Below are 26,411 nucleotides of genomic sequence, written 5' to 3'. Positions count from 1 at the left end.
GGGTTATGGACATAGAGCAGTGAATGGGCATTAAGTTTCAAGTTTGCTGGCTGTATCTAGTGGAATGCTGCAGGAATTAATACTGTGATATTAGCTATTTACAATCAATGTGAATGTTAAAATTAGATATTAATTAAAAGGTAGCTAATAAGTCAAAGAAAAAGTGGTCTTGCATTAACTACTACAACCAAACTAAACCTTACCAAACCATTTTATTTTGTGTCACCCCTCTGGCGGGTGTATAACATTAGTGGAGCCATCACCTTGCCACATCCAATGGAAGGAGACCTCCTCTTGATTCTTCAGGTCAAAACTTCCAGTTTTACTTTGAGAGTCATTCCATGCCATCCGGGTTTTCCTGGATAAAATTACCACTAGCAAGGTACACTTCAGTCAGGTTCCCTGTTCTAAATTGTCAAGAGTCTCATCTGACCGGTTCCTTTCCTTTAGAAAAAGAAGCAAATTCTTCTGGGTATCCTGGTCAGCCACTAACACAAGACAGTGCTCCTTCCTTTTCCACACCAATAACTTATTTCCTCCTGTGTCTCAAAAGCAGTGTCCTTTGTCTTTGAGATAAAAGTATACCCCACCCTTCCTCTTTTCAGAACATATTGCCTTAAGCTAATGGGGCTTTTTAAAATAAAATTAAGTTCAGCATGCATGATATTTGACAATAAACACTGCTTCATTTGTTGAACCATGTTTGTGATTACTGTCTGTCTTTAATTATAAATCTCGATAACCTGTTGACAAATCTGATGTGACCTTCTGAAAAGAAAATCGTTTAGGAGTCATGATGAAACCATTAATAATAATCTGAAGATCACCAAGTAGCCTCATTAATCTTGCTGGTAATGGCACAGTCAAAGAAATATGTTCTTGATATTAACATTTTTCTTCTTTTCTTACAGCTCTCCCCAGCCATAATTGGTGGCTTACACAACATAGCAAGGAGCATTGAAACTCGGAATTACAGTGAGGGATTAAACATCCATACACACATTGTGAGCACCAGTAACTTCAGTGAAATCTCTGCCTTCATGCCAGTTCTGAAAGTGGTTCTCACCCAGGCTAATAAACTAGGTGTTTGATTAAAGAAGTCATGATTAAGAAAAACAAGTTATATACTTTAAAAAGTAAATATTGGCCAAACCTATGTTGGTTTAGATTAAAATGAAAATCTAAGCAAAGACCAATTGAATACCCATATGATTAATGAACGTAAGTTTCATTCCATATTGCATTTTTTTTTCATTGTCTTGCCACTGTGTTTTTATATTAGGCAAACATTCCAATGTATAATCAGATAATATGAATCCAGTGGCAATACATTCAATCTTTTAAATGCCTATATTGCCTGTTTTAAAAAAGAAGCCATTAAATTATGTGACCTACATAGGACAAATTGAATCCATACAGTATTGTAATAATCCAGATGCATGCATTACTGATCAAACTAAAATACAGGTTTATGTGCCACTAACTTATTTAGTGGCAAAGTGTACTTTAATGGAAAGAAGTGTAGAGCTTTGTCTAACACCAATGCAGACTGGAAGAGTGTGCTATATATATACTGGAAGAAGATACTTGACCTTATGGCGGAGTCTCTGGAAGAAGTTGCAACAGCTTGTTCTTCCTTGTGTTCAATTTTATGATTCAGAAGTACACCTACAATCATCTTTTAAATAAAGATTAATTTATTACATTCATTGTCTTTTCTTTTTCCATTAAGCTAGTCATAAATTAATGCAGCTGAATACTAGGAATGTATATCTGGCAGATAGTGCTAACTGTTAACAGCAGAATCAGGAAAATCCTATATCTCGGGATAATCTAGCTCTGAGTTCTTTTCTAGAGCAGTCTGTTCAGTGGTTAAGTTGAAATGTGGTACATTTTGCTGAAAGATGCTCTTATACAGTTGCACATACCCACTCTCACTCTTGGCTTAGTGCAGTACTGTTGATTTGTTTTCTGTTTGAGACAATTAACATACTATACTGTAGTAAAGTAAATGGGAAGCTCCCTTATTCCAATCATCATTGAAGCCTCAGATAAACAAATCTAATTACCTTCTTGTCGCAAGTAGTTAGGATAGTGAGGAAGCATTTGGAATGCTTTCCTTTATTGGTCAGGGCATTGAGTATAGGAGTTGGAAGGTCATATTGTAGCTGTACAGGACATTGGCTGGGGGAGTCCAAAACTAGAGGGCATAGGTTTAAGGTGAGAGGACAAAGATTTAAAAGGGACCTAAGGGACACCTTTTTCATGCAGAAGGTGGTGCATGTATGGAATGGGCTGCCAGAGGAAGTGGTGGAGGCTTGTACAATTACAACACTTAAAAGGCACCCAGATGGGTATATGAATAGAAAGGGTTTAGTGGGATATGGGCCAAGCGCAGGCAAATGGGACTAGATTAGTTTAGGATATCTGGTTGAGCTGGACCAAAGCATCTGTTTCTGCACTGTACATCTCTGTGATTCTATAATTTCCATAAGAAGCTGCATGTTCCCACATCCCACCTGTCCTCCCATTCCAATGAGGATAAGATTTCCAGAATTATGATTCAATAGCTAATTAAAAACCACTCTTGAAGGAAATTGTGTACATTCAGAGTGAACTTGAGATATTTGAAGCATTCAAACTATTTGCAAACTTTAGCTCATGAAGAGAATAGTGACCACATCATTTAGAGCCATTAATCTTTACGTATGTGTGTTATATACTTGAGGTTTTGTTTAGTTCAAATGTAGTTATATACATTGTTTTCGGTTTTCTTTAACAATCTCTGATGCTATGAAATGCAATCTGCAATATAATCATCTCATTCTTTCAATTCTGATCAATGCCTCTTGAGATGAAGGCCATCAGTATATTTGTTTTGTCCTTCCTATAAACTGCCTGACCTGTTGATTATTTCCAGCATTTTGTTTCTTTATTCTTCCATCCTAATTATTGCTGAAGATAATTGTTATTTTCAGCAAACTCTAAGTAACTTTCATAAAGTCTTTTTAAACTCAATTGAGGAAAATCAACAATTCTTCAGCAGTATAAAACTTTGCTTCTCTAAAATAAAAATCCTTGGTCTTTGTTGTGTGATTACCAACTTGTGCTAAATTGGGCATAACCCAATTTCCGAAATGGGTTGAGATAGCCCAAATTCAGCAAAAGCAATTCCAAATGTAATTAAATATGAATATTCCTCACTTGTTCAGCTTTTGCATTCAAGTGAAGAGTCCATCATCATCATAGAGTGATAAAGATAAATAAAGCTACAACAGAAAATAGGTCATTCAGCCTAATTAGTCCAAGCCAGTGTTTACCTTCCATTTGCAAACATAATTTTTAAAAGAATTATTTTATGGGATATTAAACACCAGCATTAATTTTCAATCCATAAATGCCCCTGAAAATTGGTGATTTGCTGCTGCATTCATGCCCAAAGTGTTTTTTTTGGGGGGGGGGGGTGCGTTCCAGGATTTTTACATGCCCCATTGAGGGAACAGCAATATATGTTCATGTCAGAATGATATGGCTTGGGGGAGGCGGGGGTGGAAGGTGGAGGGGAGCATGGAATTTTCAGATGTAGGGTTCCCATGTGCATACTACCCTGTCCTTCTGGATGATGGAAACTACCAGTTTGGAAGGTGCTTTTGAAGGAACCTTGGTAAATTACTGCAGTGCATCTTGTAGGTAGCACACACTGAAGGCACAATGTATTGGTGGTGGAGAAGTGAATGTTGAAGATGATTAACAGAGTGTCAGTCAAACAGATTCTGCTTTGTACTAGACGCTGTCCGGTTTCTTTGATGTTGTGGGAGCTGCACTTATCCAGGCAGGTGGAGAATATTTCATCACCCTCCTGACTTGGACCCTGCAGATGGTGGCCAGCATTTTGAGGAATGAGAGATGTGTTTCTTCCTTCAGAATTCCTAACTTTTGACCTGCCGTTTTAGCCACTGTATTTATACAATACTTCAGGTTCTGGCCAATGGTGACACCTCGGGATATTGATAGTGGTAAATTTAATGATGGTAATGCCATTGAATCTTGAGACAAAATGGTTAAATTCTCTCATTGGATATGGGCATTGCTTGAAACTGGTGTGGCAAGATATTCCTTTCCACTTATCGTAAACCTGGATGTTGACCAGGTGTTGCTGCATTTAGACATAGACTGCTTTGTTGGGGATTCACCAATTGAACATTGCACAGCCCCATTTCTGACCTTATGATTGAGCTGTGATCACATTCATCCACTCTGTTTCCATATTACTTTACCATGTGGATGAAGGAAAGGGGAATATATCATGAATGGTAAAATCGTTTTTGCTTCAGCCACTGACCTTCTAAATACGTTAACATAATGTTGCAATCATTTGTCCATGCTTTATCACTCAACTACTGAAAATTCTCTGCTTCTATCTGCCTAACCTCATAGTTACACGACTTCAAACCTGACTTTCACATTTGGATTATGCTGACTATTGTACAAAGTAATGAGATCCAAGTATTTTTTCTATTTCTTCACAATGTATAACATTAGAATATTCCTTTTAATGGTTAAATATGTAAATTAAATATAATTTAGAGATTGTTTTAATAATATTCATAGAGAAGGATATCTGAGTCAAAACAGCAAAATAAAGCAAAATATTTAACAAACTAACAAAAGGAACAATTGGCAAATAAGAAAAAATATAAATCTTAATTGGGAATAGAAAATTGGGCGGCACGGTGGCACAGTGGTTAGCACTGCTGCCTCACAGCACCTGTAGACCCGGGTTCAATTCCCGACTCAGGCGACTGACTGTGTGGAGTTTGCACGTTCTCCCCGTGTCTGCGTGGGTTTCCTCCGGATGCTCTGGTTTCCTCCCACAGTCACAAAGATGTGCGGGTCAGGTGAATTGGTCAAGCTAAATTGCCCGTAGTGTTAGGTAAGGGGTAAATGTAGGGGTATGGGTGGGTTGCGCTTTGGCGGGTCGGTGTGGGCTTGTTGGGCCGAAGGGCCTGTTTCCACACTGTAAATCTAAAAAAAAATGCCAATCAAATATATAAATATATTCTAGAAAGAAAAAGAAAGCAAAGTTGGGCAGAGTTGGACCAAATTTGCAAAAAGTCTAGTTCTTATAGGTAGCTTATAAAATACAGATCAAACATTGAATTGAACTAGTTTTATTGTCACAAGCACTCGCATAAATAGTGAAAGATTTACAAGTCACTGCTTACAGTGTCATCTGAGGTAGAAAGGTACCTAGGTACAGTTTATTGGGAAAAGAATTGTGGGTAGAACAATAGCAGATACAGTTTTGCACAAATGTGAAGTCTTTGATTTGAGAAAAATGGTTGCCATGCCACATTTGTGAGTATTGTAAAACTGAAGGATCAAGTTAAAAGAGAACATATTCAATCAGTATAAAGTGGCAATCAAGAAGACCAGCAATATTTGTTGTACTGAACCTGTTATCATTTTCTTGCTTTTGCATCATGAAATATTTTTTCATTTAATCTGTCCTGCACTCCACCCTATCCTTCCTTCCCTTTTATTCTTGGCTCCCTGTTTTGGAAATAATGTGGGTTTTTTACATCTTGCAAACAAAATAATGAATGTGACATTCACAAGGTTTATAAAATCATTTTTTGATTAAATACGTAAAAAAGCTTTAAATGAAGATAAAATGCACATTTCATGATGGTAGAAAACGTGGAACTGATATCAGGAAGTTCAGGAACATTTCCTAATATTGTAGGGAATTATTAGATTCCCTCCAGTATGGAAACAGGCCCTTCGGCCAAACAAGTCCACACCGACCCTTTGAAGGGTAACCCACCCAGACCCACTCCCCTACCCTATATTTACCCCTGACTATTGGACCTAACACTATGGCAATTCACCTGATCTGCACATCTTTGGATTGTGGGAGGAAACCCAAGCAGACATGGAGAGAATGTGCAAACCACAGAGATATCTAGGTCCCTGGCATTGTGAGTCAGCAATGCTAACCACTGAGCCACCATGCCACCCCAATTGTGCTTCGAAAATAAAGGAGAATGTGAAGGCATTGGATAGAGTGCAAAAAAAATTTATAAGGTTTCAAAATCCAGGGATGAAAGACTTCCGTTACATTGATAGATTGGCAAAGTTAAAGTTGTTCTCCTGAGAAAGGTGAAGATTGAAAAGACATTCAATAGAGATTTTCAAATTCAGTGTTCGCTCTGATTTTCTTTCTGGTTACGGGCCTTCCGATCCGTGGTGGCAGTGATTTCCAGAATGGATGAGGATTGTTCCCACTGGGAGATAGCTTAGAATTAGAGAGCACTGATTTCAAGGGATGGCAAATAAAAGATTGAATGAACATGAGGTGAGCTAGTGAGTGGTTAGAATCTGGAATGTACTGCCTGAGAGGGTAGTGGAGGGAGATTCAATCCTGGCTTTCAAATGAGTATTGGATGATTATCTGAAGAGAAATCCATACAGGACCACAGGAAAAAGGAAATGGAGTTGGACTGGATGATTTGCTCTTTTGGAAAGCTGCCATGAACATACCAGGTTTTATTGCCATGTCCTGAGCTAAAGTGATTACATGATTATACTATATTGGCTGTAAGACACTGAAAAATTCATATATTCACATGAAATGTGTTGTGTAAATGCAAGTGTTTTGTTCAGACATTGGAGCAGGTTCCCAGTGTAGTGAGGATAATAACAAGAAATCATGGGGAATAATAAAAGGGGCTTATAATGTCTTTAAGTATGATTAAACAAAGTGAGATGAATGTTCTGTATTATCTGTACTGGTAAATGTGTGACCTACTTTGAGAGCAAGGTATCTTTCTTAAGATTATGCAATCCTTGTGATGAAGGTACTTTAGCGGTTCTGTGGGGTAGGTAATTCTGCCTGCCTGCTATGCTTAGGGGTATGAACTTGTAAGATGATGTTAAAAAGGTATTGTGAGCTGCTGCACTGCAGTGTGTTGCTAATCCATGTGGACGGTAAAAGGAGGGTATCTTTAGTACCGCGTGGGCTGGTTCCTGTGTGTTGTAGCTTGTATAAATGGGTGCTATACATGGAGCAAGGGTGAGAAGCAGAAACAAATGCTGACCCTGGAACGCAACAAATCTGCTACTGAGTAAGTCCATATTTGAAATGTTCAACATAACTTCGTATACTCTTGGTCTAAAAGACTTTGCTCAGAAAGGTGGTTCCAGAAACCGATACAGTACTAATCAGGAGTGACAATAACCTTAGTTCTGGCAAGTTTCTTGCCTCCTTATTCTATACAGCCGCTCACCTGATTGCTGATGGTCTGAAAAAGTGGTGGTCTGGTGGGGTCATGTTACTCATTCAAAATCCTGCAAGCTCATTGTTTTACAAAGTGAAGTTGCATGGTGCAGATGTATTGACTTCCATTGGTGAAGCTGAGGCAAGAATGTTGGCTTCTACAGAATAGTGGGTCTCTTTGAAGAAATTAGCTTCTTTTTTGCAAAATACAACACTTCTAAAAAGAATCTCCAACATGAGAACCCCCCCCCACCCCCACACTCACACCCCTCTCCTCACGCACACCAACCTTCACCCAATCCCACAATGCTCCGTACCACCACAAAACCACTACTCTAACCTCACACATATCTGAATCACCACCACCCCCCCCCCCAACCCACTTCCCACCAGTGGAACAACTCGCTGATCATCTGCAGGCAGGATGCCTGGGGAACAGCACAAATATTCAGGATTTAGGACAGTTGGAAATCCTACCTCAGCACATGATCCTCCAGGAACGGTAGCCCCCTTATTTTCAGAGAAAGTGGTGCATTGCAGAGAAGAACAGCGAGGTGATTTATTTATGAGGAGAAACTCAAGAGGATTGAACTTTAGTTTCCAGCTGTTCTAAAAGTATGCGTGCAAAACATCCCAGTCTTGCCAAAAAGCCAACATAACATGAACAGAAGCAGACTATTTTTATTTTACCGAGCACCCACTGACGGAACCGATGAGGATAAAATTGACAAGTCTTCATCTGAAAAAGAACATCCCCCACCCACCCATCCAAGAAAAATAGGACCACATCAGAATATTGGGTGGAAATAAAATGAGGCATTGTGCAGAACAGGCGAACAGTTCAACATCACCGATGGCGCTTCAATCAAATTCACTCTTTAATGTTATTTGAAGTAATGCCTTTAAAAGGATTTGACTGAATGTTACCAATTATGGAAGATTAAAAATAATATTTTTAATTCATTCCTGGAATGTGGGCACCGCTGACTGGGCAAGCATTTATTGTCCATCCCTAATTGCCCAGAGGGCAGTTAAGAGTCAACCAGTGGGCCAGAAATGTATAGCAGTTTCCTTCTCTCAAGCGAGAATAGTGAATATTAGGGAGTTTTCTTCAGACAATCAGGCAGAAGTTTCATGACCATCATTAGACTCTGAATTCCAGATTTTTATTGAATTAAAATGACATCATAGGGCATAGTGAGATTTGAACCCAGATCCCTAGAACATTATTTGGGTCTCTGGATTAATAGTCTGGCCCTCACTTCCATTATGCAGACACAAAATAAAGCATTGTGCAAAATATTAATTTTAATATCATTAATTAAGAAGAAAATGAATTTACCAGAGTCATAGAGCACAAACAGACCCTTTGGTCCTACTTGTCCATGCTGACCAATCTGACCTAGTCCCATTTGCCAACATTTGGCCCATATCCCTCTACCATTCCTACTCATATACCCATCCAGATGCCTTTTAAATGTAATTATATCAGCCTCCACCTCTGGCAGCTCATTCCACACATGCACCACCCTCTGCATGAAAAAGTTATCCATCAGGTCCTTTTTCAATCTTTCCCCTCTCACCTTAACCTATGCCCTCTGGTTCTGGATTCCCCCACCCCAGGGAAATGACCTTGTCTATTTTCACCCCTCAGCCCTCGACGCTCCAGGGAAAGCAGCCCCAGCCTGTTCAGCTTCTTCTTATAACTCAGTTGGAGTTCCTTTGACTTCAGATTTCTGTGGATTTTGTTTTTGTTGTGATTTTTGTGGTGGTGTTCTGTGCCCTAGTTGTGTAATTTTGGATCATGTAATTTGTCATATTTGATTTTTCGCTTTTATCAGGATTTCAAATTTCGCTGGATAGGTGCTGGTCAATTTACGTGGGATTTCATTCTAATGTACTGCAAGTTATTTTCTAATCAAAGAATACCAATAACATCTAAAAACAAATGTGAATGTATGAATCTAGGTTAATGTTCTCAATGATTCGTATACAAATCTCAGAAGCAAAAGCCGATCGAACAAATGGTGACGATGATTAAACGCAGTAAATGCTGGAAATAATCCACAGATCAAGCAGCATCTGTGAAGAAAGAACCGTAGTTAATATTTAAGATCTACAACCTTTTGTTGCAAAGAAAAATGTCCTCGATAAAGTGATTGCTTTACGAACCCTCTGTAGTTTAATCTTAATCATTTGCCAAAATGGAAGGGAGGCGCTGAGCAATAATTGTAGTTGTTCAAAAACATTTTGGACTCTTGAGTTTGGTGTGACATTCAGGACAGTCTTTCCTAAGTAAATGAACATAAACAAGACCCGCAAGTAATACATGGGATGTAATCTTTCTCAAACTGCGAGGGTCATTTACGATCAAATAAGAGATTGATGTTAGTGGCTTTTGTAATGAAACAAATAAGACGGAACGCAAGTTTTTTCTTCCAATGAAAGTGTTGATGGATAATCAGAAAGGCAGGGAACTGGTATTACAGATAATGCAGGTAGCACTGGATATAAATTACCGGCTAATTAGAGTTGACTGCTTTGTAAGCCTCGTTTTCTACACAATGATCCTGTCAGCCCCAGTCCTGGCAGACAATGTGTACTGTCAGTCCAGGGGGAGCCAGGCCTCTCATGCAGAAAGGAGGGCAGGCAGGTTGAGTGAGCCTTTGACTTGACCCAGTTGATGGTCATTGTGGACCAGGACCAGTCTGGTTGCTATGGTGCTGGCCCCGTGCCTATGGTCTGGTTGCTAAGGTCTGGCTTTGATGGTCTCACTGCAGTCAGTGCCTACAGGTCGAGCCGCTCTGGAGCACTTGCTGTGATTGGCTGCTGCTGCTGCTACCTCCGGCTGCACACTTGCTGCAAGATGCCTGCGCTGTCCCTGCTCTTCCTGTAGCCTTTCCCCTTCCCGACTCCCCTGGACCACAGGCTCCCACCAGCGGGGGAGGGCAGCCGCTGGTCACCGGAGACCATGGAGAAGCCGGAGCGAGCCGACGCCGCGGCGGTGGAGGGAGCGGGGGACTCGGCTGAGAGCAAGAGGCAGCGGAAAGCCGAGCCGGGGCGGGAAATCGTCTGGAGAAACGTCGCCCTGATGAGCCTTCTGCACCTTGGCGCCGTCTACTCGCTGTCCCTGCTCCCCCAGGCTCAGCCGCTGACATGGCTGTGGGGTAAGTGAGTGAGTGAGTGACTCCCTCCACAAACCCCTCTCCCCAAATCCCAGAGGAAAGCTAGCATCCTGCTGGAATTATCCTGGATTGTTATTTCCAGAGAACCCGAGTAATGTTCTAATGAATTGGGTGGGGGGTGGGGAGAAGTCTGCAGTTAATGGTGACTGTGAATCCATTGTGGATTGTTAGAAAGACCCATCTGGTTCTCTACCGTCCTTCCATCCTTACCTGGTCTGGCCTATAGGTGACTCCTGACCCACAACCCTCTGGGCAATAAGTACTGCCTTAGCCACTGATCCCTTCATCCCATGAAAGAATATAACCCCCCCCAAATGATTCGGTTCACACTGAATTCACTTACGGGGCAAATCAACATTATGTATGACCCTCTGAGGGAAGGGACAAAAGGTAATATCGGACCCTCGGGGGGAATGGAGGGAATTATCTGCCCTTCTGGGGAAATGCAGTGTCTGCCTCTCTTGGCAAGGGGTGGGTGATGCGACCTTTACATGAAGGGCAGGTTGGCTTAGGGTCACAGAGTGCCGGCCAGCGCCTGGTACTTCATTATTTCACCTGGAGCCCTCTCCCTTGTGCTGGCCGCCACGCAGACCAGAGTGCTCTGACTGAATCTGAAAAGCAGCAAACGTTAAGTCTCGATGACTGGATTTTAATGCGCAAGAATGACGGCCGCTGGAGGGGCCCAGCTTCGTTTTAATCAGACACAACAGTACAGGCCGTGTCAAGACTGCAGTGGACCAGAGAAATTCCAGGCGCAGAATGACGCATCGTGTTTGACACCTATTGCATGGGGGGGGATCAATTTGTGGGCAGGATCACATTCACTAATTCGTTAACTAACAACCGAATGACCAAAATCTATTACTCGGGAGTTTGCTTTCGACAGTGGTTGCTGAATATTTGTAGTGCCCTTTTTGAACAAGTTAAATATATAAAGCATGTGATCGAACACAATGTGACACTGAGCAACATAAAATGCTGTTGGGACAGGTGAAAGAAGTTTCGTGAAAGAATACACAGACAGGAGTGGATTTTGGTGTCCGGTTGTTAGTTGCACACTGTACCTTCTGCAGTCACCCGAAAAATTCTGTGTTGAATCAGAAAATTTACGATAACTTTTCTATTCAGGTATCCTTGTCATTTTAGCCCCAGGGAATCAGTGTTGTATCATTCAGAAACACTTCAGGCAGAAAAAGGTCGGGATGATTAATGATAAGACCATCTTGAATATCTTTCATTTTAAACTTTCTTTGTAATCTAGTCTCTGCAGTAATTCAGTCTGATTTTATAATCTACAGTTTATAACAAAAGGACGTAGGTTGCATTAAAAATCATCTCATTTTGAGTGGTGAGAGTATGCATAGAGATGTACAGCATGGAAACAAACTCTTGGGTCCAACTCGTCCATGCTGACCAGATAGCCTAACCTTATCTAGTCCCATTTGCCAACACTTGGCCCATATTCCCCTAAACCCTTCCGATCCATATACTCATCTAGATGCCTTTTTAAATGTTGTAATTGTACTAGCCTCCACCACTTCCTGTGGCAGCTCATTCCATACATGTGCCATGCTCTGCATGAAAAAGTTGCCTCATAGGTCCCTTTTAAATTTTTCCCCTTGTCACTCTAAACCTATGCCTTCGAGTTCTGGACTCCCACTCCTCAGCCTCCAACGCTCCAGGGAAAACAGATCCAGCCTATTCAGCTTCTCCCCACAGCTCAAATCCTCCAACCCTGGCAACATCCTTGTAAATCTTTTCTGAATCCCTTCAAGTTTGCCAACATCCTTTCTTTAAGTTTTAATATTTGATTTTTCTTATGATGTGACTACTACACCTGACCTGTTGAAACAGCCTCAAAAGTTCCAAATAATGTCATCTTCAACAGATAGTAAACATTTATAATTTAAATAAAACAAAGAACTGCAGATGTTATGGATCTGAAGCAAAAGCAGTGTGGGAGTAACTCAACAGGTCATACAGCATCTGAAGGGAGAAAAACAGAGTTAAAGCTTTTGGTACAGTAACTTTTTCTGAACCAGACGTTTTGTATTGTTAATGCTGTACCAACAGAAATCAAAATATGTTCTGGCTTACAGTTTAAAAAAAAATGCTTTCCCTGTTGATTCTGACTTGCATGCAAGATTCAACTGTGCAGATAAAATGCATTGTAAGATTAATTTATGGCCTTTTGAAATCTGATTTGTGCAAATAAATAAGAGAATATTCCATGTTCCGTGGCAAGCTTACAGTTGTAAATCAGTTTGTCACAGATTGTGAACCAATTTGATATCCAAGGAAATGATGGTGATTACTCAATCTAAAGATTATATTATTTATTTTTAAAATGATTTTCATAAAGAGTACATGTATTGAAGTATTAGAAGCTAAATAATTTGGAAATGCAGCAAATCTCCCAAGGTGTAGTATTAAGATTTAATACAGATTGGGTCCAATCAATTTCAATATATATGTAAGTTGTTATCATCAGCCTTGGAATTAATTTTGATGTTTGTTAAAGAATTAAAGTATATCAAGAAGCATTAAGCTTCCTGGAGTAAGGGAAAAATTCATATGGTAAGATGTAGCAAAAATAGTTGGGTGTTGACAGGTTTTCAACTAATGATAGTTACATTGTTTGGTACAATAGTAGATGTGCAGTTCGCTGTCACAAAAAAACTTCATAGTTTCCTGTGAAATAAATCTGTGCACTAAATTCAAATATTGTGCTATAGTATGTTATATCATGCAAGAGCATTAAATTGAATGAACTACCCACTGATGGTGCAATAGCAAAACTACTGTAATGAAAACATAATTGAGAGGACCAATTTTTCTTAACAAAAATAAGATCAAAATTCCAATAGTATTGAAAAGTATGTTTTTTCCTTTTTATTCTTTCATGGGATGTGGGCATCACCCACAAGGCTAGCACTTGTTATCGATCTCTCATTGCCCTCAAACAGGCCATTTCAGGGCGCAGTTAAGAGTCACCTGCACTGCTTTGGATCTGGAGTTTATATATAAGCAGACCAGGTGAAGATGGAAGCTATTTCTTTCCTAAAGAACATTAGTGAACCAGTTACATTTTTTGGACCATTTTACCATTAGATTAGCTTTCTTATTTTCTAATTTATTTGACCGTCTGTCGCAGTGGGATTCAAACCCATGTCCCCAGAGCATTATCAGCATCTGTGGGTTATTAGTCCAGTGACAATGCCACAACATCGCTGCCTCCTCCATCGTAATCCAGTTATTTGTGGGTGACACTCCCTTTTCTGGGTTCAGCTGACATGATGCTCAGAGCTTCTTTTCAATAGTTGATGATATGTGATGTGAACAGAGATCCCCATTGATGAATGGTAGATTTCTTTGTTAAATATTTACAGTTACAGCGTTCAGGAAAGATAAGAAAAAACTAATGGGGTGGCAGTTTTGTTTAAAGAGGACATTGCAGTACTGGAGAAAGAGAGTGTTCCAGAGCATTCAAGGAAAGAATTGATTTGGCTGGAGCTAATCATTAAGCAGATTGCAATTACATTGCTCAGTATAATACATAGACCACCAGCTAGAGGGAACGATATTGAGCAACAAAGTTGCAAGCACATTACAGAGATGTGTAAAGATCTAATGTGTAATGGGAGACTTTAACTACCTACATGTCAGTTAGGATATTGACAGTGTAAGCTGCATGAGGGCTAAGCATTGCTAGATTGTTCAGGAGACTTTCCTACAGCAGTGTATCTGGTTCAATAAGAAAAGAGCACTGCTAGACTTGCAGGTGAAGCCACAAATTCACCTGCGCCTCCACACACACCATTTACTGCATCTGCTGCACCCGATGTGGCCTCCTCTATATTGGGGAGACAGGTCGCCTACTTGCGGAACGTTTCAGAGAACACCTCTGGGACACCCGGGCCAACCAACCCAACCACCCCGTGGTTCAACACTTCAACTCCCCCTCCACTCCCCCAAGGACATGCAGGTCCTTGGACTCCTCCATCGTCAGACCATAGCAACATGACGGGCTGGAGGAAGAGCGCCGCATCTTCCGCCTAGGAACCCTCCAACCACAAGGGTTGAACTCAGATTTCTCCAGTTTCCTCATTTCCCCTCCCACTCACCCGCCCGCCCCCAACCTTGTCTCAGTCCCAACCCTCGAACTCAGCACCACCTTCCTAACCTGCAATCTTCTTCCTGACCTCTCCGCCCCCACCCCCACTCCGGCCTATCACCCTCACCTTGACCTCCTTCCACCTATTGCATTTCCAACGCCCCTCCCCCAAGTCCCTCCTCCCTACCTTTTATCTCAGCCTGCTTGGCACACTCTCTTCATTCCTGAAGAAGGGCTCAAGTCTGAAACTCGTGCTCCTAGGATGCTGCCTGACTTGCTGCGCTTTTCCAGCAACACATTTTCAGCTCTGTATTTCATGCTAGCCAGACAAATCCTACCTTACATAACTACGTCAAGGTAATAGAACAGAATGCAGTGTTACAATAGAACATAGTGTTACAGCTCCAGAGAAAGTGTAGAGGTGTCAGATAGTGAATACAACTAAACACAAAACTGAATTCAGAAGGTTGAAAAGGGGGTTAAAAAGCAGTGAAATTATGAAAAAAAGACTGGCAGCTAGCATTAAGGGTCATAAACAAATTTTGTACATTGTTACACTTTTTTTGTATGTGGAATAAAATATAAAAACTCAATAAAAGGGCAATTTCAAAGTCTTCACTAACACTTCAGTAGTAAAAGGATGTTAATAAGAGGAGTAAGACAACTAAGGGATAGGGATTTACAAAGAGAAAAGGCATGGCTGAGACGTTAAATGAATATTTTGTATTTGTTTTTACCTGTGAGATAGATGTTGTCCAGAGCATGGTGACAAAAAAGAAATGTCAGTCCTTAGAAAGGCTTAAAATTGACAAGTTGGTGGTATTGGATAAGTTGGTATTCAAAGTTGATAAGACACCAGAATCAAATGAGATGCACCCAAGGACATGAAAATGGAAATTAGAGGCATTAACACTCTTTTCTAGCTTCAAAAGTGGTACTGAAGCATTGACTAATTACTTCTTTGTTCAAAAATGGTTGTAAAGATTAGCCCAGTGATTACAGACCAGTAAGTACATAGATTATTTTTTTTTGGTTAGACTTACAGTGTGGAAACAGGCCCTTCGGCCCAACAAGTCCACACCGACCCGCAACCCACCCATACCCCTACATTTACCCCTTACCTAACACTACGGGCAATTTAGCTTGGCCAATTCACCTGACCCGCACATCTTTGGACTGTGGGAGGAAACCGGAGCACCCGGAGGAAACCCACGCAGACACGGGGAGAACGTGCAAACTCCACACAGTCAGTCGCCTGAGTCGGGAATCGAACCCGGGTCTACAGGCGCTGTGAAGCAGCAGTGCTAACCACTGTGCCACCGTGCCGCCCACATTTCCCCACTGCTAAGTTCACTTTAGCAGTGGGGAAATGTGTAGAAACAGGTATTTAGCATAAGATTAATTGTCACATGGAATACTGAGTTGATTTGGAGGCATAAATTTAAGAGAAAATTCTATTTAACAACTCGCCTGAAACATTTGAAGAGGTAACAAAATAAAGAGCTCTGTTGTTGTCGTGGACTTCCAGAAGTCTTTTGACACTGTACTGTGTGAGAAGTTATAGCTTGTGTAATAAAAGAGACAGTAAAACATAGATTCAAAACTGGCTGAAGGATATTAAACAGACACTAATGGTTATTAGGTATTTTTCAGGCTGGAGAAAGGTTTGGAGTGGAGTTTCCCAAGTCTTCACACTGCTTTTTTTTATTGTACAGATACTCGTATTATGAAGTTGTCCCTTATGAATGACACAAAACATAGGAGAATTGTAAACTGTAAGAGGGATACTAAAATTAGAATGATACACAGAAGATTAGCTAGGCACTTGCTCAAGGCTGACACACAGATTTGTAAAGTGTTCTATCAGGGCTGTTGTGGTGCATTAGTACTGTACCTGCTTCTGAGCCAGGATGCCTGGGTTCAAGTCTGAGCTGCCCCGGAGCTGTGTAATAACATCTTTGAACAGGCTGCTTAAAAATATCTAGAACTTCAAAAGGACATTTGACAAGTGGATGAGTGTACAAATAGTTGACAGATGAAGTTTAATGTGGAGAAGTGTGAGGTGGTGCACTTTTTTCATTGCTCAGACTTTAGAGTACAGGAGTTGGGATGTCATGTCGAAGTGCTACAGGACTTTGGTGAAGCCTCTTCTAGAGTACTGTGTGCAGTCAGGTCACCCTGTTCCTGGAAAGATATTATTAAATTGGAGACGGTTCAGAAAAGATTTACCAGATGTTGCCACGAATGGAGATTTTGAGTTATTAAAATAGGCTGTATCACCTGGGACTTTTTTCACTGCAGTATAAGAATTTGAGGGGTATCCCTGTTGAGTTTTATAAAATCATGAGGGGTGTAGATAAGTTGAATAGCAGGGCTCCTTTCCCTCAGGTGTGGGAGTTCAAAACTTAGGGGACATATTTTTAAGGTGAGAGGAGGAAGTCTTAGAAAGGACATGAGGTAAATTTTTTACACCGAGTTCGTGTGTGGAGTAACCTGCCAGAGGAAGTGGTGGGTGCAAGTACAGTTACAACATCTAAGAGGCATTTTGATAAATACATGAATTGAAACGGTTTGCCGGGATATGGGCCAAATGCAGGCAAATGGGACTAGTTCAGTTTGAGAACATGGTGAGCATGGATTAGTTGGACTGAAAGGTCTATTTCTTTGCACTAGAATCAGAGACACACAGCAAAGAATGTGGAGAGAGAGTATGAAATAAAGGGTACTGTTCTAAGGTATGTCCAAATGTGCATAAGTTTTAAAGGTGGCAGGATGGTTAAGCGAGCTGTTCATTACACACAGTGTTGTAGGTTTATTCTAATTGCTGTGAGGAATATTAGCCAGAGTGCAAGGTGCTGATTTTGGGCTCCCCTCATTTCACCACTGCTCAGATCCCTCAGCCAAAGTGTTAGTTGTAGAATTATTCCTTTTTTAAAGAGTGAATGATATAGGTTTCAAAGTTGGGAGGGGAATAAAAGGAAAGGGGCATGGTGTTTGCTTGCAGAGTCAGTGCTTTTGATATCACTGTTGAGAATTAGAAAGGATTGTTGTTAAAGCATACATATAAATCCTGAAATATCCTGTAAGGGCATAGAGTACAAGGACAGGGAGGTTATGATGAATTTCACTAAGACATTGGTTAGACCTCCAGCTGAAGAATTGTGTACAGTTCTGGAGACCACTTTATAGTTCAGATGCAGCAGTGCCAGTGCAGAATTTTACAAGAATCGCTCAGGAAACACTGCAGTTACGAGGATAGATCGGAGAAATAGGGATTAATTGCTTTGGAGAGGAGAAGGCTAAGAGGAGATTTGAGAGGTGCTTTTGAAATCATGAAGGGTTTGGCTAAAGTGAATAAGGCAAAACTGTAGACAGATTCAGTACTAGATAGCACAGTAAAAATAAGCTAATACAGTACAATACAAAAAAGTGGTGAAAGAACTTTTTCACATAATGTATTTAGAACACAATGTTATTGAACTTGCATGATGTCCTCTCTGTAATTTGGCTATTACATTGACAATGGTCACTGAAAGCTAGGTTAGACTGATGTGGCTCACAGTATTCAGCATTTAAATGCACAATTTGGTGTTATGTTAATGGTTTCAGGTAGCTTTTTTTTTGCTATAGCTTAAACCACAGAAAAGGCAGAAATAAATAGTCACATGTTGTATTCTGATATGTAGAAATGAAAGTAATTGAAACTACTAGCAATTTTGCTTTTAAAAAATCCTCAATCATATACAGATGTAACTGGGAAAACAGTCAAAATTTAAAACTCATACTTCCTGCTGTATTTTAGAAATTTGTAGATGTTGGTCAAAAATCGGTACTTTTTCATAAATGGGACAGCTTACATGAAGTAAGATTAGGGTTTTTGCAAATAAACCTGATTGTGATTATGGAATGTTCTACACAGTTTATGTATTTTATCCTGTGTGGAGTAAGTACCTCCATATCACCGATTTGAAAACCTGAGAGGGGCTATTTAGTCATTAGCATGCTTGAAAAATGTTGCACAAATGGTGAGGCAGTATGAGTTTCTCTTAATTATCTGCTTGAACAACCACAAGGTGCACGTAGACTTTAGTCCATCAAACTGCATTGCAAATGCAACATCATCAGGGTATTTGTAAGCACTTACAATCTACATTTATAAATGCAGGTGAAAATTGTTTATGTGTACACAAATTACAAAAGTCCTGAATTGTAATGACTGTTCTGTGAATTTGAATAGTGGAACCTTTAATAGTGAACTTATAGGTATTGAAAGTTTGGCTGCAGTAAAAAGATCCCAACTTGTTATTTACCAAGTCATTCAGTACAGTGATGGTTCTGTTTTGAAAATATGGGCGAAATCTAGATGCTGATCCTCCATTGTTTAACCCATAACAAACAGTGTTTTTTAACCAATCAATGGAATCATCAACTTTAGTCTAACTTTCTTAATGAAGTCTCTTAAATGTATATTTTTAAATTTCAAAGTATGAAATTCTGCTGTAGCGTCTTGGGATTATCAGTTTATTTTCCTTCAAATCAGATTTGTGTTGGAGAAATAAGAAATGTTAGATGCTGTCAGACCTGCTGAGTATCTATGGTGAGAAATGGCATTAATGTTTTAGGTCAAGGACAGATGCTGTCAGACCTCCTGAATATTTCCAGCATTTTACGTTTTTATTTCAGTGTTCTGCTAAGTACAGTGTTTTGATTTTTGTTGTTATTCTGGGGAGGTAAAGTAGAGAGTATTTGTTTTAATAGGCCATTCCCTTAATTAATTCAAAGAACAGAGCAAATGTAGATTCTTTTACTCAACTTATTTAGATACATTATGGCATATACTAGCTAGAGTAGGTGTGACTTGAACACTGACCTTCTGGCCCAGAGGTAGGGACAATGCCGCTGTGCCACAAAAGCCTCCTTATAAAATAAAGTTATACTCAGTAGAACGCCTTACGTGGCTTACATAAATGTCTCATTAAAATGCCAGTAAGTGATTTTCAAATCAATCAATCTTGATAGTGTAAAACCTTTTGACTTACTCAGAGTTTCCTAGAGTAGTTTATTGCTGCAGTGTAAGAGACAGTGTTGCATCTTTTTTTTTAGACAAGGAACTCCATATGGATTGGATTGATGCTCATTTTTCCACAGAATTCCTGATTCAATTTTGCTGTTTGTGAGCTATATCTGTTGAAACTTTCTCTCTAATTTACACGGTCAATTAAATGGAACATTAGGCATGTGTAAAACAGACACCCATTAGTGACTTTTGTGGTACCAGTGTTCTACCTCTCAGCCAAGGGTACATGTTTAAACTTAGGCGAGAGATGTGTGTAATGACATGGTCGAGCACACAGATTAAAATATTTTGAAGATATTGTTGTTTTCTTATTAACCATTTTACATAACTTCCCATAATTCATTTAATACTTTTGACTTTTAAAGTGAAATCATGGTTATGAGGGAAAGGGGATATGAATACTGCAAATCTAAATCAAACTGAAAGTATACAGATGCAAAAGACAGGCTAATGTTTCATGTATAGATCTTTTGACAGAACACCAGATGTATTACCCATTTTTCTTTTCCTTTTCAGATGCTGACCAACATATTGTATATGTTTTAATTTATAGGTTATGTTATAAATATCTAATACTTTTATTATTGGTTGCTTTAATGACCCAAAACCTATCTATTTTATCCAACCTTTTCCCATTTGCCTTATAAGCTCTTGACCCTACCATTACCTCAATAACTCTATTTCCTGAAATGGCAATTACCCCTTGGAGCAATATATACTGTTACAGAAGGTACAAAGGGAGGAAATGCTTACTTTGGGTTTTAAAAAAGCTCAAATTCTGCAGAAGTATAGAACACACTGGTGTTGTTGGCCTTGTTTTGATGTTCACTTAGTTGTGGATAGCAGTGCAGAAAATAATGTACCATGATACTAATCCAGGCCATTGTGTTTTTCTACAGCTTATTTTTGTTTCATAATAACTGCGCTCGGAGTGACAGCTGGTGCCCACCGTTTATGGAGCCACCGATCTTATAAAGCAAAGCTGCCTCTACGAATGTTCCTGGCTGCTGCCAATTCCATGGCTTTTCAGGTGATTTTTTTGAACTTTTTAAACAAACTTTTAAACTGCTGTCTTATTTAGTGGGCTGAGTATTTATTTGCACATTTCTTGTATTGATATTTAATTCGTGATTGTCAGCAAAAAAAAAATCAAGCTTTGTAAAATGGATTTTGTTAATTAGGTGTAGATAAATTATTTGGAATTAATGGATTACTTAACTTTCAAATTACTCTGTATAGGTTCATGCTTCTGCCATCTATTTCATCTATCCTGTTGTATATTTGTTGGAGAAGTGTAAAATTGAATCGCATTTAATATCAATGAGCTACAAAAGATAACATTAACTCATGTAGAATAGGAGGCCATATGAAGAAAGCTGTGAATCTATTACATATTAGCATTCTTACATGTGTTGTGATGTAATAAAAATGCATTTCTGATTCATGTATATAGAAGATATATAACAAATGGTCATGGCACCAAGATTATATCACATTTGTTCTTTCTTTTATAATGGTTTTCTCACTTGGGTTAAGTGGTATTTGTTAGTGTTGACTGCTTTAAACAGTTTATTGTAGTAATGGGTGGGCAGACGGGCCTGCCATTGGGTTTGGAGACCAAAAGAAAATATCCAAGATGACAGAAGAAAATAGGAACAGTTGACCGGTGCAGCACAGGAAGATACTATCACAGTGGGTCTTTAGGGAGGACTTCTACCTGAATGTAACTGTAGTACAATGTGTCAGAAGAGGTTTCCCTTCACCTGGCCAAGCAAATGTAGTATTCACCTGCCCACTTTTAGCACACTATTCCCAAATGCACCTGTATGGGCCCCAGAATCTCTCAATTATGTAACATACCCAAACAGACCCATTTTTCTATCAGTTCAATTTTCCCCACTATTACTGTTGAGTTGGAAGTAATTTGTATTTGAGTCACAGAGCTCTTCATAACTCCATTGCACACAAGGTTCAGAACCTCCTGCTTATAAAGAAATAAATGTGCTTCAAAATGTTTTGCTCTATGTACAAATTGGTGTTCGTCATGATTTCAGTGATAGCACTCTAACAATGAGATAGGAAGTTATGTGTTCAAGTCTCACTTAAGGACAAAAATGAAGGTTGCAATGTGCAAGGAATGCTGCATTGATAGAGGTGCTGTCTTTTACATGAAATGTTTGACTTATTTGAGTGGACATAAATGCCATGATGCTATTTTAAGGAAGAGGGGTTTATCACCAATATGCTGGCCTATATTTATTCCTCATTCACCAAGCGATCTCATGTTATTTGCTGGAGCTTGCTATGTGCAAATTGGCTGGTGTGTTTTCTGCATTACTACAGTGACTACACTTTGGAGATGCTTAATTGGTTTTAAATTACTTAGGGGCATCCAAATGCCATTAAAGGTGCCATATAAATGCAGGGTTTTTTTTCTTGCAATTAATAATGTAAATGATTCTACACTGAATGCTTAGTGCTAGTTATTTGGAAAAAAAAAGGTTTTCCAGTTTTGTTTTGAGCAAACATTATAATTAACTGTTTGTTTACTTGTAGCTCGTGTGGACTGTAATGGTGAACAGCAATCTTTGATTTTCATCTTTAAAGCTGAAGAAAGGTCTGACTTATTATCATGTGTGGATCATGATACATGAATCTTTGTCCAGTGGACAGAGGTACAATACTGGGATTAATAGCTTAGGAACATACAAAAGCAGTAGGAGGAGGCCATTCAGCTGCTCCAGCCTGCTACATCATTCAATAGGATTGTGACTAATCCAACTATTCCACATACCTTTGCCTATCAAGAACCTTTCTTCGTCTGCTTTAAAATTATTCAAAGGCTCTCTTCCTGAAAAGAAGCTTTTCAAAGGAGTTTCAAAGATGATCTTTGAGAAAACAACATCTCTTTATCTCTGTTTTAAACTTAGTTTGAACTGTGATCTTCTGGTTCTAGATTCCTTTCCATATGCACACTCTCAGGTCCCTTCTGGATTTTATGTTCAATCAAGTCATCTTTTATTCTCTAAGCACTCGCAGATAGAAGTTTAGATTGTCCAATCTTTCCATGTTTTAGTCTAGTAAACCTTCCCTGAACTACTACTAATGCAATTACTTCCTTACGTAAGTAAGGAGATCCGTGCTGTACACCGTATTCAAAATGTAGTCTCACCAATGCCTTATACAGTATAATTGAGTAATAACTTATTGCATTAAACTCCCTTTGCAATAAATATTAACATTCTATCAGCTTTCCTAATGACTTGCAGCATCTGCATACGTAACCTTTTCTGATTTATACATTAGGGCACCAGATCTTTCTGTATGTCAGAGCTGTGCAATCTCTCACCATTTAGATCCCCTTCTCCCTCCCTATGCTCCTAAGCACTATACACCATCTGACAGATCTTTGCCCATTCATTTAACCTGCCAGTATGCTTTTGTAGCTCCTTAAGTCTTTTACACAATCTACTTATCTTTGTATCATCAGTAAATTTAGCAGTCGTGCCTTTGCCTACATCCAAGTCATTGAAGTAAATTGCAAATCCAACACTTCAGCACGCACATCCCTGTGGCATACCTTTCATTACATCTTGCCAACCTAAAAAGCATTCTTGCATAGTCTTTCCTGTTACATAACTAATCTTCTACCTAATTCTAAAATATGACACCCTTCACTACGATCTTGTTTCTGAAATAACCCCCGATATGGCACCTTAGCCGTGCCTTCAGGAATCCTTAGCAAATGTGTCCATTCATTCCTATTTTAAAACCTTTTTATTAACCTATTTTTCAAATCAACCTGTTCAGAAATGCTGTTATACATCTCTGGAGCAGATGGGACTTAAACCTGGGCCTCCTTGTCCAAGGATATGGACACTACCACTGTGCCACAAAACAGCAATGTTGGTTCCCTTTATCCAACGCATATATCACGTCTCCAATTAATTCTAATGAATTGTTTAGTTGTGATCTCCCTTTCACAAAACTGCATTGACACAGTTTGATTTCCTTTAACTTTCTATAATATCTTTTATAGCTTCTATCTTCCTAATGTCAAATGTTAATCTACCTGGCCTTTAGCCTCCTACTTTCTGCTTCACTCTCTTTCTAAATTAAAGAATCAGTCGCTATATTCTAATCCCTTTCTGCAGGAAGTTGTGGAAAATTAAAATCAAGGCATCAACTATCTCACTAGCTGCTGCTTTTAGGATCATACAATGAAGTCTGTCAGTAGCTGGAGACTTGTCACCCTGCAGCATTTCTGTGGTCATAGTTTTCTTGAATTCCTCCATCCCTTCCATTTCCTGATTTTTTTTTTCCGTTATTTCTGGGATGTTACATGTATCCTCCTCAGTGAAGACCAATGCCAAGCTCGCTTTCTATAGGCCAGTGTTTGTTTTAACACTTCTTGTTTTAAATATCTATTAAAAATTCTTTTATTTATTTTATGGCACTGACATAGAATGATAGGGAGGTACAGTGCGACAGTGCTCTTGCCTTAGTCACTGCATAACCTTCTAACAGGTTGTGTCACTCTCCCACAGTGACTTGAGAGCAAGTGTGGAGCAGAGACTAACTGCTTATCTGCAGAGGGAAAAGAATAAAATGAATGATGATACAACTTATTTGATTTCATGTAACTCTTCGTCGCCTATTTTGAACTATTGTTTTCAGAGATCAGCCTGCAGAATCTGTAGAATAAAATGATTGGGAAATAAAGAAAGCCAGGCCTTCGTTTTTACATAGATGTCTCTGCATCACCAGCATGATCTTGGGTTAAGCGGTTAATGAAACCAGGAAATGGAGGGACAGAAGAATTCAAGAACGTTGTGATCATCAGAGATCATGAGAAAATCATTGAAACTGCAGATTGAGAAGTCCCCTTGATTGGTTTTTAGTCCTTGAAGAGGAAAGACCTGAAACAATTGAGTTTTTCAGCTAAGTAAGCAAGTAATCTTGTCGAGAAATGAAAGACAGTTATGGGTATAGAAAAAGTTAACCTCTTATTACCTAAAGTTAATTTGTAATAAGAGAATTGGGGATGTAACTTCGAGTTTAACAGTTTAGTTTGGAGCTGAATTCTATATTTTTGTTGTGGAAAGTGAAATGAAGATATGTATTAAATTTCCACCTTGAACAAAGTAGGTAATATCCCTGGAATGGTGTAAGAATCAATTGAATGGTGTATTGGTGCTGTTGGGTTCTCTATCATTGAATGATGAAGGGTCGAGCAGCTGTCTTCATCTATGAGACCATTCAATGCTTTTAGCGTGGTTGTTTATATTTAGTGAATCTGTTCTGAAATGTCCTGTAATGAGTGGATATTGGATTGATCAGATTTAAATATATTTTTGTTCAGAAGATTTTCTTCAGTGCTGTGCAAACTGCTTGCTGCCCATCTGATGCTCTGGGTGATGAAGGCATGAGTGAATGTGCTTTCCAGTTTGCTTTATCTTGCTTTGGTTTACAAAGATGTGGAATGTCTGCAGAATCAGTTGCTCAGGGGATATTTCCTTGGACATTCCAATCAAAAATGTCATGTTTGTAATCTGAGAATTTTGAACAATGGCATCACTTTCCTCGTAACCTACAATCTCATTATTACTTTATACAAGCTTTTAAGTAATGCACATCACTTCCAGCTCCACTGTAAGAAAGGAAAAGCAATTGGGGGTTATCCATCAGCTAGATGGTTTTGTTTTGACTAATTTGTGAGTGGGAGAAAATTATTCAATATTTCTAAATCTGTCTGCTGCAATGGCACTAATTATCCCACTGGTGGGAAGCTACATCCTGTTAGCACTCAGTTAGTTATTCAGTCTCCCTGCTGAATAACCTGTGCGGGTGGCTTTGCTTTCCATTTCCTGTTGTTTATGAACAGTGGGAATTAGTCTCAAAAAAATTGCATATGATGGAAATCTAAATTTTTCTGTCGTTAACAATTCTAGTCAAAACTTTAGGAAATAAATGTTATTTCTTGCATTAATATCAGTTAAATAATTGGATTACTGGCATAGTTGGCAAACAGTTGCCTAAAGTCAACGAGGTTCTGAAAATGACACATACATAACCGATCAGAAGTGGTCTATTGCTGCTAAGCTAAGGCATTAGCTAATTAATGAATTCAGGAAGAAATGAAGAAATCCTGAACTTTCTCTTTTGTTCTATTCATTGTAGCAAGGCTGACATATCATGTCCACCCTTAGCTGCTCTGCAGTCAATGTTGTGAACTTCTCCTTAAACCATGGCACTTCTTATCCATGTAAAGGTGCCATCACTGTTAGGTGGTGAATTTCTGGATTCTCACCTCGCAATGATGAAGGATGGAAATCTATATGTGGATGTTTGAAGTTTACAAGGGAAATAGGAGGTTAATATTGTTCTTATGACATTTCTATTCTTCATCTTGGTGCTCAAGGTTGCATATACGATTGAAACAACCTTGCTGAGTGGTTACCATGCACTTTGTAAAATGTACATACTGCAGCCACAGTGCACTGGATGTTGAGTTCAGTAGTGGTCAGGAGTGGGGAGTGATTATCCTGGATTCCATTTTGGTTTGCAGCTGCAGCCATTCAGATAAAAGGTAAATGTTGGATCACACCCTTGATTTGAGTTCATGAAGTGGAGAAGTTTTGAAAGGTTAGAAAGTGTACCACTCAGTAGCAGCATTATATAATCATCTACAAGCTGCACGATAGAAATCTGCCTCTACTTCTTTGACAGCATTTTCTAAATCCATGACCCCCATCT

At 39.3% G+C, this 26,411-nt stretch overlaps 2 protein-coding genes and 1 pseudogene across 11 annotated transcripts in view; all 3 read left to right on the top strand.

The window, feature by feature from the left end:
- The window catches only part of sec31a (SEC31 homolog A, COPII coat complex component), a 113,185-nt gene extending 111,480 nt beyond the window's left edge, over positions 1 to 1,705 (top strand). For all 9 annotated transcript variants that reach the window (XM_060825689.1, XM_060825707.1, XM_060825727.1 and 6 more), the window contains one exon: positions 912 to 1,705. In XM_060825689.1, coding sequence (XP_060681672.1) covers positions 912 to 1,091 — 180 coding nt within the window. In that variant the 3' untranslated portion in view covers positions 1,092 to 1,705. The remainder of the gene's footprint in view (positions 1 to 911) is intronic.
- Positions 1,706 to 10,117: 8,412 nt separating this feature from the next.
- Positions 10,118 to 26,411, top strand: part of LOC132816172 (stearoyl-CoA desaturase 5-like) — a 57,997-nt gene continuing 41,703 nt past the window's right edge. For both annotated transcript variants that reach the window (XM_060825669.1, XM_060825662.1), the window contains exons 1-2: positions 10,118 to 10,446; positions 20,555 to 20,685. In XM_060825669.1, the coding sequence (XP_060681652.1) occupies positions 10,251 to 10,446; positions 20,555 to 20,685 (327 nt within the window). In that variant the 5' untranslated portion in view covers positions 10,118 to 10,250. The remainder of the gene's footprint in view (positions 10,447 to 20,554; positions 20,686 to 26,411) is intronic.
- Positions 16,345 to 16,442, top strand: LOC132821082 (U6 spliceosomal RNA; annotated as a pseudogene).

The sequence above is a fragment of the Hemiscyllium ocellatum genome, chromosome 1 (assembly GCF_020745735.1).
Source record: "Hemiscyllium ocellatum isolate sHemOce1 chromosome 1, sHemOce1.pat.X.cur, whole genome shotgun sequence".
NCBI lineage: Eukaryota > Metazoa > Chordata > Chondrichthyes > Orectolobiformes > Hemiscylliidae > Hemiscyllium > Hemiscyllium ocellatum.
Note: the sequence above shows the minus strand (reverse complement) of the source record. Positions and strands in the feature narration are given on the sequence as shown.